The 16,274-nt window shown below is 41.1% G+C and overlaps 1 protein-coding gene across 3 annotated transcripts in view; it reads right to left on the bottom strand.

The window, feature by feature from the left end:
* Positions 1 to 16,274, bottom strand: part of LOC136864010 (uro-adherence factor A) — a 639,417-nt gene that overhangs the window by 422,576 nt on the left and 200,567 nt on the right. Inside the window, exon 1 of one of the 3 annotated variants that reach the window (XM_067140509.2) lies at positions 12,079 to 12,203. The exons of the other annotated variants lie outside the window; for them this stretch is intronic. Within the exon in view, the coding sequence (XP_066996610.2) occupies positions 12,079 to 12,099 (21 nt within the window). The 5' untranslated portion in view covers positions 12,100 to 12,203. Of the gene's footprint in view, positions 1 to 12,078; positions 12,204 to 16,274 lie in introns of those variants that run through there. 3 annotated transcript variants of the gene reach the window in all.

The following is a 16,274-nucleotide window of genomic DNA, read 5'->3' on the forward strand; positions in this document are numbered from 1 at the left end:
TGTCCTCTGTGGAAAAATATCCAAACTTCTTGATGAATGTCAAACAAAACAAGTAGAAATTCACTCAGGTTAGGAAACTGCACAATAACAAAATTGCATCATATTTCAGTGGTGACACCATCTGAGTTAAGTTCTAAGTTGGTGTAGTTTGTTTCACTGTTTTACCAATAGAGGAGTTCATTTAGGCGTTGACTTTGAATGCGCAGCGTTGGGGTGTACCTCCCGGTACAATTATTATTAACAAATTTTAACGATGGGCATTGAAATAGCTTACACGCACCTCTGGATGATCCGGTGAAGGGATGCATAAAACTGGATCACAAGGGGCTGGTGGACCACCCCGTATATACAGTGCATAACAGTCGAAGTAACGGTTCAACTTTTGTATACAATTATTGTGTTGTATTGCCCATATCGTAATAGATACACTAATAAACAATGTAGATAATAATAAAGTCTGTGATCTTGCAATTTAACACAAATACAAGCTATGTACCAAAGCCGGGCGTTTCACCGTGCAACTGTCTTGTTTGTACACTAACAGAAAAAAAATGAAAATTTCACTCAAAAACACTTGTTACCTTTGCTTTAATACCCCGATAAGTATCCTCTGGCCTCGAGAACTGCCTTGTACCTGCATGGAATAAACCAGTTTCCCCACATTTGTTTTGGTCGGTTTTACTCCATTCTTCGTTGACTATACTTAACTGCTCTAGTGTTTGAGGATTCCTTGCATGAACACTTCTTTTTAGATCGACCCACAAATGTTCTATGGGGTTCAAGTCAGGGGATTGGGCAGGAGTTCGCAGTTGCGTTGGCACGTTCCATATCAGACACTGCTTGCAAATATCAGCTGTGTGCTTGGGGCTATTGTCTTTCTGAAAGATGCGGCGAGACCCCAACCCCGTTGTACTGCAAATTTTTCTTTAAAATGTTTAAATAACCCAATCTGTCCATGATGCCATTGATTTCAACACACTCCACTCCGCAAGACGACATGTACCCCCAAATCATAATTGATCCACCTCCATGTTTTACGGTGGGTAGCGTATTTGCAGGTTTATTGGCTGTATTTACTTTTCTCCATACATAACCGTTTCCATCCGATCCGTATAGACATATTTTGGACTCATTTGACCAAATAACTTTGTTCCAGAACGTACAATCCTTGTTTTCATACTCTCTGAAAAATTTAATTCTGGCTCGTCGATTTCCCTTAGTGAACAACGGCCTTTTCCGTGGTCGTCTACCGTGATACTCATATTTCCACAATACCCTACGAATTGTCTGACTTGACATTTTCTTCGTACTTCCAGCATTCCGCGGATCTTAAGCGCACTCAATTGTGGATTCTGTTTTACTGGTTTCACAATATAACGTTCATCTCGCTTATTCAGTATCTTATTTTGCCTTTCTTGGCAAATTCTTTGTGGTTACTCTGTATCTGAATGTGTTCAATAGTGTATTGTGGAATGCGCTTTATTTACTTTGCGTCCAATTTCATGCAGATAATACCCTTGCAATTCGAGAGATACAATTAGATGTTTAGTTCGTCATTTAACTCTGTTCTTTTACTCATTATGTAAGACACGATCTGGTGCACTAACTGCGAAACTATACACACTAGAACAGCACAGATACACACTAGCTAACTAGCAGTGTTCCCGAGCAAATACAAACACGACTGTTGCAAGCAAATAGGCCACTATACAACATATTTCACTCCTATTCCTTCAAAGTGATGTACCGAGACTTTTGATCACTTAACATCAAGTTCTCAGCTCCTTGTGCAATAACTTATCCAAGTCTCGTGCATTGGTTACGTACTATTTAGAAATTATGAGGACATTATATACGCTAAGTGGGATTTACAAACAAGACTGTTATGCACTGTAAATATAATATGAAGGTCCAATAAAACTGCCTTGCGGAACCACCTGTTTATCGTTACATGATCAGATAATGCTGCACCTACTCTAGTCTCCGAGTTCTACATTCTAGAAATTTAGCCGTCCATTCTATCAATCTCCTAGTCAAACGGACCTCATTTTCTTCAGCATTCTCTCGTCATCTAGCCTATCAAAAGACCTGAATAGGTCAATGACAATGCAATCCTTTTAAAATTCCGAATCTAAAATAAGGCGACTCAATGAAAGTGATACACCTAGTACGAACTGATTTATGATTAGAAATCCATATTCCCTCTAAAGGAGAACTACCAGTAACCCTGCTTATTTAATTCATTACATATCCGGCTTTTAGGGACTATAACGACGCACATCACATCTATTATTATATCTGCAAAAAATGTAAAACACTCAAACAACTGCAGATTGAACGCAACAGTGAATGTGATACAATGCCCCATACATGGCTCCCATTCGACTACCAGGCGTGTCCTGGTCTGGCTCACACTTTCAGAACCACACGTACCTTCGCTCTGTGAATGAAAGCCAGCATTACATTCAACTAACTCTCCGTACATCAACATGGGACGCTTTCGTCATCGCTTTCGTCAGTACAGTAGAACAGAGAATAAAGAGATGCGTAGTTCGAGAACAATATTCACCGCATCAGACGAATGAAAGATTCAACGCCAGATAATGGCGAATACCACTTCAGTGCATCAAAATATGCCAAGGAAGCAGAAGTCGTATTGCAGAAAACGGCCTGCCGAGAAAACGTGACGAGAGTCCTTCGTAGACAGAATTTCAATGGTCGAGTAGCGCGACACATTACAGATCCTTGTAAATCCAATAATTTACTCACACATTAATGATATGCATGAATACCAAAATGGAATAATATTGGACCACTCCTTCGGTGCTTACATTTTTTGTCAGGCAGTGTATATACTAGATGATGTGCTCGTGCTTCGCTACGGAATGAGCAGCCCGCAGGCAGCTGTGAACTCTTCTCCGCTGTATTCCATTAATTTTGCACACTGCTCATTCGTGTCAGCGCCTCAGAGTAGGGAGCGAATAGCTGGAATACTATAATGGATCAGTGTGTTATGTACCAATAGTTATCAGAAAATGTATGAACCAGACGAATGATATGCTAAAACAAGAAAGTTGTTTAACTCCCCGGCTACTTCCCACCAATGTTCTGGGTTTTTTTTTTTTTTTTTTTTTTGGCTACTCAGGAGGTTTGAGCGATTTTCGTTACAACATAAAATAAGGAAATGCAAACATTATGGCAATGTTCCCCCTACCGAGCTCGATAACTGCAGTCGCTTAAGTGCGGCCAGTGTCCAGTAATCGGGAGATAGTGGGTTCGAGCCCCACTGTAGGCAGCCCTGAGGATGGTTTTCAGTGGTTTTCCATTTTCACACCAGGCAAATGCCGGGGCTGTACCTTAATTAAGGCCAAAGCCGCTTCCTTCCAATTCCCAGGCCTTTCCTATCCCATCGTCGCCATAAGACATCTGTGTCGGTGCGACGTAAAGCAAATAGCAAAAAAGTTCCCCCTTGACAGTAGGAAAAAAGAATATTATGTATTTTTCTTTCATACTATGTGTTCTACAGTGATAACTGAAAGATAAAATGTGTGATTTTTTAATAAAATCCATATTGTTCAATAATTTGTTTACATGAAAAAATCCCTTTATAAAATGCCAAAATATCACATTACAAATAACGCGAAATTCTGAAAAATACCCCGATTTCCATACAAAATAAAACTAAAAACGCAGGTCCCCAGCTACAGGCTGAGTGCATTCAATTCACCCATTCATTCGTAGACTCGTTCAATTAGGAATGGTCTCCCTCCAGTTGGTGGTTAGCCCTGACTGGGAAAGAACTGTGCATTCATTGATGCGATTCATGCATAGTGTCTGTTGAATGTTGAGGAGAATTTTGTACAGACTTATGGGAAATAAATTAGGCTAGGTACACTAGTACTTGAATCGATCCGTAGTGTCTAAAACGCTCACGATAACAGTCTACAGCGTTTGGAGTGCTGTATTAGATGCTCAAATTATCTTCCTGGTTATGGCGATGCGTGAATTAGCATGCTCAGCTAAACTAACAAGCTAGAATCGCAGAGAGGGAATGCAATACTGGAGACAAATTCAGAACGGTTACAATCTACATACCTAATACTAGCTGTTATCCACGGCTTCGTTCGCGTTGATTTGAAGGAAACTTGCAGGAAAGTGAACCGTGCGTTCGGATCTGGTGACGTTCTGGTCAGTCCTAACATTGTGCGGTTCCTTTGTAAGTTTAGCACGTTGAGGATCGGTGGTGGTATTGATATTTTCTTCCAATAGGAAAGCTGGTTTCAACCGGTCTGCTGAATTACACGTACTTGATCCATCGACACTCCACATTGATGACCTTTATGGTGTTGCTTTATATGAAACGTACTATACCATACGAACATTGGTAAGGCTTCCCTTCATAACTAGTTCAGGACGAGAGACCCATTAAGAATCGAACACCCGCAGAGTAAGATCTTCGGTGTTAGAGATATACGTATAGGCATCGTCATAAATTTTACCACTTTTTCAAACCTTTTCACCCCATCAGTGGATTTTCGGAAAAATTGAGAAATACGTGTTTATTTTTAAATGAGATTCCAAATACTAATTTTCATGTGTCTAACATCATCTGGTTTTGAGATATAAGGGTCCTCATAAAAAAAAAAAACTCAACCCACTTTCCACACCGCATCCCCCACCCCCAAATTTTCACGTCAGTATACGGTTAAGTTTCTCAGATATAGATATAATCATTTAAACAATTCACCCCCTTTTTCCACACCTTTAGCGACGGAATACCCAAAAATCCTTCCTTAGTGAGAACCTACACCGTAATATAAGTATATCCCCAAAATTGCATTTCTTTATGTCTAGTAGTTCATGCTCGGCGATGATAAATCAGTCAGTCAGGACATGTTATTTTATTTATATATATATATATCCCAGATATAAAATAAGATGTTCGTCTCTATATAGCTCAGAATTAAAAAAGAATAGTAGGCTTGTTTCTATATCGGTCATGTCAGGGGTAAGAAGGAAAACGGAATTTTTAATTTTCCGTCATGCATGTACCGATACTGTATATCATGAGAAAAAAGGCTGAACATGATTGAATGAAAATCGACATGTAAAGTCGGAAAATACTGCACTGTACTTTAGGATATATATTTTCTTCACGCTGAGTGAAATGGTAGTTATGGGGAAGGCCTAAAATTTAATTCTCCAATATCCTATCAATAAATACTATGTAACTGTATCGGCTATAACAGCAATTTATGTTCTTGTTTAGTCCATATCAACCGAATTAAAATGTGTATGTAAAGCCGGGGAATACGGCGCATCAGTTCGACTGTGAATAACTGCATTTACCACGGGTAAAATCGTACTTTAGGGGACGGTCTAAAATTTAATATTTTATGTCTCATACATTTTTACCTTACCAGCTTCTGGAGAAGGCTGATGCAGGTCTTTCGAGTTGACGCCTATAGTCGACCTGGGTGTCGAAGGATGAGGCCCTAGCGGTCAATAATTGAATTTTTAAGAGGATTCTTTTATCTCAAAAAATGAAGATGCTACAGACGTGGAAATAGGTATTTGTAATCTCCTTAAGGAATAAAGAAACACGTATTTTGTCGACTTGGACTGTTTCTCATGTGTATAGTTCTAATTCGCAGGTTCCAAAGTTAGCTCTGCCAGTAGCCTGGTCATCTAAGCCCCAAAAGGTAATACCACAAATCAGGTTTACAAAAACGTACTTGGATTAATGAAACTATTTTTTATGAGTTTTTATACTTTGGGGCTTTTCAGCTAATGTCTTCGTACAGTACCAAGCAACGAATACTTTTATCAACCTACGAAATCCACGCGAGCGAAGCCACAGGTGACAGATAGTACTGTATAAAGTTATAATCGACAATTTACAAGATTTCGAGCGACAGCAAAAATACCGACAATGTTGCGAGGTGGACAGCAGACAAAGGTATGATGGCAAACGGGGTGAAAAGTCAGGTTGTGAATTTCACCAAGAGGAAGAGTCCTCTCAATTTTAATTACTATGTCAGGGGCGCGCAGCTATAAGTTTGCATCCGGGAGATAGGTTCGAACCCCACTGTCGGCAGCCCTGAAAATGGTTTTCCGTGGTTTCCCATTTTCACACCAGGCGAATGCTGGGGCTACACATTAAAGCCACGGCCGTTTCCTTCCCAGTCCTAGCCCTTTCCTAACCCATAGTCGCCATAAAACCTATCTGTCTGTGCGACGTAAAGCAAATAGCAAAACAAACAAACAAACAAAAAAATACTGTGTTGAGGTAAAAGTACCTATGTTAACAGAAAGGATTTCAATGAGGATATCACACAAACAGGATTGTAAACAAAGGTTACAGAACACTTCATAAGGTTATAACGACATTTAATAATAATGTTACTGATTTTATGTTCCACTAACTGCTCTTACGCTTTCCGTAGACGCCGAGGTGCCGGAATTTTGTCCCGCACGAGTTTTTTAACTTACCAGTAAATCTACCGACACGAGGCTGGCGTATTTCAGCACCTTCAAATACCACCGGAGTGAACCAGGATCGAACCTGCCAAGTTGGGCTCAGAAGGCCGAAGCTCTACTGTCCGAGCTACTCAGCCCGGCGAGGATATTTAGAAGTTGTTATAAGGATGTAAAGCAGAGGGCATATTAGTCACTGGTGAGACAACAAATAGAGTATGCTTCCAGTGTATTGGACCCTCGCCAGAATTACTTAATTGGAGAAGTGGAGAATATCCAAAGAGAAGCAGAACGATTTGTTCAGGATGATAATAATAATAATAATAATAATAATAATAATTAGTACCGCGAAGGTACACCGCCCCGTTCATTTAAATCAAGCGCCTTGTGAAATGACATCTAACACTTAAAACTTGAAACAACTAGAGCAACAAGTTTGGACTTTGGTCAACAGATGTCGCTACTAAAGTGAAAGTAATTTTGTATTCCTAGGTTTACTACACTGAGTTGATTATCTTTTGTTTTTGGTATGTTAAATTTGTCAACACTTCGACCTCCTTTCGCCAAGTTCAAAAGTAACCAATAGAAAATTTCCTGTATTCAATTTTCAACCAATCATCGTTTTCTACATATTTAATTAGCCAATAAAAATCTGGAGGGGGGGAGGTGTCGGGTCTTAGTCCAGATCTCTCTCGAACCTTCCTCTCGGGTATAAAAGCTGGCATGTTTTCGAGCTACCTTGTCTTCTTGATCGTCCGTTGTACTGAGTGTGTGCTACTAGTGGAGGCGAGGGCATTTCGCCCCTCATCGAGCAGTCCAGCGCAATAAGGTAGGCTAATGGCAGCCATTTAATAACTAGGTGATAACCTCTGAAAGCTAGCTCGAGAGGAAGGTTTCCTATTTTCTATAATGTAACTTTAAATATCCAATCTTCTAAAATGTAAATTCCTACTGTAAATTTCAAACAAGTTCAAAAGCACTTGGCTTAAATTCGGGAATAGAGGGTGTGACGCCCTCTCGAGTTCCCTATCAACTTGATTTCGAGAAGACTATGATTTTATAACCATTTTCTGTCTGTAGCTTTTGTAACTTAAAATTTTCTCCACCTAGTCACCTCTGCAGCATAGGACTAGCCTCTGTAACGTCGGGCCGTAAGCCCAATTAGGGTTTTAGTTTCTAATTGAAATTTCAAGAAGTGCAAGTGTCCGCCTCCGCATCATTTCGAAGTTTAGGCAAGTAATTCCAACCTGTGTTTTGTTTTCCTCAAAGGGCCGGAAGAATGGGTATTCGATACCTCTGTATCATTCAATTTCTTTTAGGTTAAGTAGTCTAATTGCTGTGTGTCTAAGACAGTAAATACTGTTTCAATTGTAATATGTAGGTGCTGCCTTCGATAGGCCTGGACCTTTCTAAAACGGTCTCCTATTGTAAGGTTTTAATAGAGCAAAGACGCTCTTTAATTTTTGATGGTTAAATTGTGCTTTTTGAAAGGCGTTAACATTGTGGTGGAGCAAAAGTGCTCTTGGAAGAATTGTACCTTGTAAATACTTTGTAAAAGAAATTGGGAGATCCGTCTCCTGGAGTACTGAGCATACGGAGCAATAATGCTCAAGTAACAGTTGTAAAGATTGGGAGCTTTAAGCTCAGATTGTTGAACTGTGGATTTTTCTGATTTCGCCAAACTTGGTAACTAAACTAACAAACTAATTATGTATCTGAAATATTGAATTGTCGCTGAGCGACTGGTTTTGTTAACAGCTGGCATTTGAAAAAAAAAGTCAAAAAACTTAATTTTTAAAGCTTTTAATTAATTCTTTGATTGTAGGAGATAGACCCATTCATGCCCGCACCTTCTTTCACCTCTGTGATCCACAAAAACACCGTGACAGCAATAATAATAATAATAATAATAATAATAATAATAATAATAATAATGGCGTGTGGCCTCCGGAGAAGCCTGGTGCAAGTCTTTCGAGTTGACGCCGTACAGGCGACCTGCGCGTCTGTGTAAATGGGCCCTACGGAATATGAATTCTAATGCTGAAGACGTGTCAACCCCGGAACGAGAGGAATTAACTAATGGAAGTTTAAATCCCCGACCTAGCTGGGAATCGAACCTGGGACCCCTTGGGCCAAAGGCTAGCATAGTAATTTAGCCATGGAACGGGACTTCAGGGAGGTTTCCGACAAGAGTAGTGCTACGACAATATTGCAAACGTTGGGCTGGGGAGACTTGTGAATAAAGAAACGAGTTGCTCGACTAAGCGGGATGTCCCGATCTGTCAGTGGAGATGTGGAGTGAAATGACAGTACACGAGTAAACTGGAGTAGTCTTTAAAGGCAGGAAAGTTCACAATTTCAAGATAAAGTTGGAATTAATGTGGACAAATTGGAGCTAATATTCATTTATAGGAAGAGGAGTTAGGATCTGTAATAACATACCCTACTACACAAGATGTTCTGTAAATTTCCACCTTCGTTGAAATTGTTTAAGAAAATACTACCTAAACAACTGATAGGGTATCTGCGGCGTGGGCGACTGTCCTAAACGCATATCAGAGATATCTAATTGATGATTAATCCTCTTCGCGTACACAACACACTCCAGGCTACGTACCACCTCAAACATACAAGAGTGCATACATCGTTCCGCGTAAGTTGGGCGTTAGGAAAGGCAACCGGTCGTAAAACTGGGCCAAAGCTCTTAACTGGTGCTTACCCCAATAAATTGATAAAAAGGACGAAGAGGATCGAGAATATTTATTACAGAAAAAAAAAGCAACAGTACTACATGTCATATAAGCTGTACTACAGCTCCGCACAGCTATTCGGAACCCTGAAAAAGGTAGGCACTATTGAAAATATAATAGCGAACAGAACGAGATTCTAAAACACTAAACTAACCTCGTGCAATTGCCCCCTACGCTACAATAACGGGTTAATAACCACAGAACCACCGAGAAAATTCCTGATAATCGCCATTTCTAAAACGCTATTGTCTAACACACAGATCTGCGATATTTCAGGAAAGGAAACTTTACAGCAGAGGAAATCAAACAATCCAAACCAGTTATAAAAACTCCGAAGAGAACGAATTAACAGTACTTACAGACGATAGTCGCATGAACTGGTCTTGTCTTCTGTGTGCCAAATCTAAGAATTGGGCTGCACACTTACATGGGTTAACAGAGTAAATTTATAACTTGAAAAAAACGTAAGTGCAATACGGTATTAGTAAAGTGGGACAGACTTTTTTCTTCTAATGTTGACACAGTACGTACAGCGACATCTTCACAGCGATGTTTGCCTTAACGATTTAAGACAAACTGATTTGAAATCGACAATATACTGAAAACGACAGTTTGAAAGTATACTTTACATTGTTGTCGGCAACCCCCAAATATGTAACGAACAAAAATAAACATTGGACGTTATAGTCTACGCATTTCTCCGAAAATATGGTAAAAATACGCCGTTTTTTACGATATTAATGTTACTGGCTTTACGACCCACAAACTACTTTTACGGTTTTCGAAGACGCCGAGGTGCCACAATTTAGTCCCGCAGGAGTTTTTACGTGCCAGTAAATCTACCGACACGAGGCTGACGTATCTAAGCACATTCAAATACCACCGGACTGAGCCAAGATCGAACCTGCAAAGTTGGAATCAGAAGACCAACGCCTCAACTGTCTGAGCCACTCAGCCCGGCCCGTTTTATATATAATATGTCGTAAAAGCGATGTACTACGCGATTTTTAATTGCAATGTTTATATAGGATTTAGTAAGGACCGACAGATTTCGTAGTTATATCCAATACGTCGTATAAAAGTGATGTCGCAATAAAAGGTTTCGAATGTTTATAGAAAAAATAGGCCCACAGGCCCGACGATACGAGAAGTTCTGATTAGATGAATTAGCAGAGGGGTGGGGGGATAAGCAACTTTCCTCACGATTTGAAATGAGATACATTCCCAGCTCTAGTAAAATTGAGAAACACACTAATATCTCAAGTCACTGAGATGATGAACTCAACCGATCATTATACGTCCCATACGGACAGTCTAAGCACGAACGGCGACAGAGGTGGACAGGAATGAATGAATGATTCATTACAGCAACGTAATACTAATTACAGAACTCCAGCCAGAGGTCAACTCAAGGGAAGGCTACCAGCCCAGCACCTAAAATCGTGCCTCTAGAATTGTATGTACAGTATTAAATAAGGCACAGGGAAGCACGACCCGAAAATACGTGCACATGGTCAATTTTAAACTCTAAACTTTACTCTGATTATCAGCTAGCTTCGGAATACCGACATCCTTTGCATGAGATACGCTTCTGAGTATTCGTAACAGTTGACTCGCAGGAATGTGAAAAATAAGAGGCAGAGGAATCATATGTACCGATTCAGTATCTACCTATCGAGAACTACAAGATTCAAATCTACCAGCTGTTCTCCGTGGAGCAGCAAATACAGGACATGTTTCAAACAAAGAAATATTTACGAGTCGTTTGCCCATTTCGGTAAGTGGAAAAAATAATATCGAGATACCTGCAAGAATAACTGCGAAGAATAGCGGCAACAAGTTATACTCCTCGCTGTTTTTCCAAGCGTCAATCTATTTCCGAGGTACGAAAAAAACTATAGACATATACATTTTATTAAATGAGACAATACAACTGAAGGCGAGACGCGTAGATGAGAAAAGTACATTATAATCTTCATAACCATCACGCCACTGCAACACGAAACACACGCCAAACCAACAAACAGTCCATGACCCAAACTTAATACATATTTGAAAGCCTAACACAACACAGGAAGTAATGAGCAACGTACGGTAACCCTTTCTTTCCTGCGGTACTTCCTTTCCCGAGTCATGACTAATACAGCAGGCTTGGACATGCTACTATTCTGCTCGACACGGTTACAATGCGCAAGTGAGTACTCCGCATTAAGTAATTCAACACTTCCCATTTACCGAGAATCCTGTGGTAAAGCACAACGCATCGAGAATGCTGAGCACTAGTCTTCGTACAAGGCAGTGTATTACTGGGTTTTATTTTTCCAAGGAAGCATTACCGTAAGTCTACAAACAGGTTAGTCAGTAAAAATCTTCCTTAAGAGAGGAGCAGCCACTTTCTCCCAGAAAGTCCTATCATTTATTCGTCCTCCAAATCTCAATTATGACCAAAACCCACGTGCTCAAATATAAAGCTGTACGACATCCTAGCGAAAAAGCCAACAATGTTTAGCTATCGTAGTCACTTGAAGAAATTCGAAATCACAAACTGATCTATTCTTTCCCAATGATTACATAGTTCTCCGGTCAACAGTGCAGCATAACAGCTCTATGGTTCACTCAATCATAAGAATCCCCCTCCCCCTCCAAAAAAAAAAAGCGGAACAGATTAACATCCAAATTATCATTTACCTGAATTTCACGTAATAAAGAATGCACATACTTAAGGTTTCTTGCACATGATATGGTAATCGAAGGTGTTCACAAAGGCGAAGATTCATGACAGCTCTTTGGGATACAGAATGAACAAATGTCACTGCAGGTGAACCAGAATGTATATTAATATGTAGCTCACCCTGTGGAAAACATTGCCCATGATTCTTCATTACCACTGGCTGTAAAATTAGGGTGTTGTACTCTCTTTAGTAAACACACTAGCAAGACAACACCATACTTCACAGGCGATTAGCATCACTGTCACGAAAGACTAAAGCGGGCGGGCAGGCAGGCAAGCAGACAGAACAACCGGCACAATACAGCAGTTGACAGGCGCATGCGCAAATCGACCGTGAGCTCTCCAGTCGATACCAGTGGCGAGGCCAGTAAAATCAGGCCTTCAGTCACCATTACGCATGTCCGCCAGATAATTTCAGCGAAATATTCCAGTACGGAGAGACATGTGCACGTGAAACCGCACCTGCCTAAGTTTGTGGTGGCACAGAATAAAATATGGATTTTACCAGGCGCACACTAGTTCCGCAGTAGTGTTTTAACATACTGGAAGCAAACGCATTTAAATACCCTCAAATGTCACCAACCTTGACCAGCTTCGAACCTGCAATACATCGTAAAGAATTGCTTCAGTGAAGCTTCAGATCGTTCAGAAAACCAATATCAGAGTTGTATGAAAACGCAGGAAAAAATAATTTTGCACACTGAATCAAGATCACCCAAAGAGCACGGGAGGTCGCCAAGTGTTCAACGTTGCATAGTTTCAGATCAAAGCATCCTTTTCCAGAGATGTACGAGGCTTAGTTTAATTGAGTCTAAAAGTGGCAGTAGCAGTACTAAGACCAGTAGGCAAACAAAACCGTAGGCCTATAATAATGATACTTCTACTACCCCTTGTAATTCAGGCAGCCTTCAATTTCATTTATAACGAGATCCACACTACCGATAGAGTTGATGGTGAAATTAGGTTTGTATTTTCTAGTAGTTAAACGTCGCACTGACACATTGAAGGTTTTCGGCCAACTATGGGAAAGTTCTTTATTTGTGGAAGTTTGAAATGTTTCAGCCTCACTGTTTAGTTTACACTGTCAATTTTATGAACGGTATTACAATGGAAGACTGGGATTCACCTGAATGAAAATGTTTTAACTAGTTTGGCTTGTACTGATCTTAGGGATAGGCCATCTCGAAGATATGAGTTAGAAATTGCTGAATGTGAAAATAAATGCAGCCATTATGACAAGAAGATCACCATTTTCTTGGACAAAGTGATGTTAAGGAAGAAATTTTAGAATAGAGAGTATCATAGAGAGAATGCGAAACTCAAGCAAGTAGAATATTTCAAATACTAACGTATGTAATCTATCTCCAGCAAAGCTTGAAGTGAGTTTCAGTTGCAGTCAAAAGTTGTTTCGGAAGAATTTAAGGGGAGTTCGAGGGCGAAATTACCCTTTCTTCACACTTATGTCGGGGCTATTTTGTTAAACATTATTGAAAGCCGAGTAGACTGAATATTTTACACATGCTACGTTGGAGACTGACACAGAGGTTGGGGGAATATTTTATTGCAGTTTTGTTGAACGTTTAACTAACCTACGCACGTTTTCGTTGACAATGGGACGGTTCTACCACCTACGAGTACAGTATCTAGCGGGCTAGTTTTGTGAGCTGAACATTAGCTGTATTTTTGGTGACATACAGCTTAATTTAGCTTCGTGTGTTGATGAAAACATGATACCGTAACAGTGATCACTATTGTATTGGAGGTTTTTAAACATGAATGCTTCCCTTGAGTTTCAACGGTCACACTAGCCTCTCGCATTTATAGCTTCGGGGACACAAGTCATGCTTCTGCGAAGAAGCTCTACAAGGATATAAAATCAAGACCTATTTGGAAATCATCTCAAATGGGCTTTAATTTTCGAACTGCATTGTTTCAGTTTTCAAACACCTGGTATAAGTAATTACATGACCCAGCACCTATCCAAGCGCTCTTGTAGCGTAATGGCTAAAGGTGCGTAAACACTCGCGAGCCGGTGTGCTCGCAAGTGTGTACGGGGTAATGAGCGTAAAGCGAGCATGTTGTGAGCCGCTCACTGCGAGCCGAATGGAGTCTGTTTTCTCGGCGAGCACAAAGGGATGCTCGCGCTCAGTGTGGTCGGCCAAGGAACGTGCTCGCGCACAAAGGGATGCTCGCGCTCAGTGTGGTCGGCCAAGGAACGTGCTCGCGCACAAAGGGATGCTCGCGCTCAGTGTGGTCGGCCAAGGAACGTGCTCGCAAGTGTGTACGGTTAAAGTGAGCATGCCGCGAGCATGGCGGCCTGGTCCGATGAAGATGTGCTTGCGCTGACAGACACTTATCGGACACATTCTGTTTTATGGGCCCGAAAAATGGCGATCACTTGACAAAGAATATGAAAGAGGATGCATGGCGGGATATTGGTACAATAATTGGACGACCCGCTGATGAATGTAAGAAGAAAATTATTTCTTTCTTGGGATCACACCGGAGGGAAAGGAGCAAAGAGAAAAGCAGTCGCACTACTGGAAAAGGTAAGTTCTCGTGTTTAAATAAAATAAAGCTTTAACTTCCTTTTTATACTTGATGTATTCATTTATTATCTTTTTGAAGCAACAACTGTAGTAAACGAGTATTGATATTTATTGGTTATTATATCATAAGTGAACATAGGTTGCAATTCAATAGGTAGTACCTATACAATACCGTATTCAATCATACATATTTTGTACTATTTTTTGCTTTATAGGAGCTACGGAAATTTACAAAAGCCGATGGTTTGCGTATGAAGCTTTTGGGGTTCCTCAATGAAAGATATAAACCAAGACAGACGCTAAACACAGAGGATTTTTCCTTTTCTTTATCTTTTTCAAGCGTACGTATTTTGCAATGGCAAAGCTCCTTTCGTGCAATAGTCAGCTATTTCATCTCTAATTTTGTTTACGTAAGCAGAAGATCTAGGAACATTTCGTAGCTGTCTCATGGAAGTCATTTCTTCATTGTGTCTCCAATGTTCCTTCAATAATCTCTCCGTTCGCTTCATAGTCTAGTGAACCGGGTTGTGTGTATAAGTTGGGGGAATGAATCCTCAGGTAATTATGCAAAACTACTACAGACATAATGATTTCGGCTTTGGGGGGCTCCAAAAGCATTGGTTTTCTTAAAACTCGAAACACTGAACTTCATATACCGAAGGTACACTTATGAAAATGGAAATTGCAACACCATGAAGGCATTGGTCGTTTGTGTTGATTTTCAAGATATGGAACGATGCCATGTAGGTATGTAAACGATCAAAGTTTCAGACCCATTGGATTGTTGCTACAGGTCTCCCCACGTGATTGGTCGCGGAGGAATCAACTGCAGTATACGGACTCTGGTGTAGCGTAGTTGACTTGCAGACTGTGGAGTGAAGTGTTCCGTCAAACATGCCTCGACGACAGAGAAGAGCACGCTATCAACTGTCGCCGTTTGAGAGGGCTCGAATAATTAGGCTGTGTGAGGCTGGATTATCGCTAAGGACTGTCGCTGCACGTGTTGGCCGACAGGCATCTACGGTACAACGTGTATGGCAGCAGTGGTCAAAAGAAGGTACCCCACATTCGTAGACCTGGCACAAGCCCAGCGCAACGGACAACTGTGAGAGAGGATCGCCGCATCATTCAGATGACCCGGATCGAACCCCATGCAACAGCAGCGCAAATTCGAGCAGCTGTGGCACCCCACGTTACACAACAAACAGTTTGTAATCGCCTGCGTGCAGCTGGCTTACGAGCTCGTGTCCCTGCAGAAGGTGTTCCATTGACCCCACAACAGCGACGTGTAAGGCTGGCCTGGTGTCGAGACAGATCGACGTGGGTCGACGAATGGCATAAAGTCGTCTTTAGTGCTGAATCGCGCTTCTGTCTTGCCCGCAGTGACCGCCGAAATCGTGTGCGCCGACGTACCGGGGACAGGGGCCGCCCAGATCTTATTGTCGAGAGGCACACAGGGCCAACACCAAGCATTATGGTCTGGGGAGCTATTGGCTTTAATGTGAAATCACAATTAGTGCTTGTTGAGGGCACTATGACTGCTGGACAGTGCGTTGATAGGGTACTCAATCCAGTGATTTTCACTATGATGGCGAACATTGCTAATGGGATGTTTCAGCAGGACAATGCCCGGGTTCACATTGCACGCATCTCCAGAGTAGCTCTCCACATCACAACCTTAGAGTGGCCCGCCAGATCCCCGGACCTCAGTCCTATTGAGCATGTGTGGGACATGATGGGTCGACAACTGGCCAACCGTCCTCAGCC

Source organism: Anabrus simplex, chromosome 2 (genome assembly GCF_040414725.1).
Source record: "Anabrus simplex isolate iqAnaSimp1 chromosome 2, ASM4041472v1, whole genome shotgun sequence".
NCBI lineage: Eukaryota > Metazoa > Arthropoda > Insecta > Orthoptera > Tettigoniidae > Anabrus > Anabrus simplex.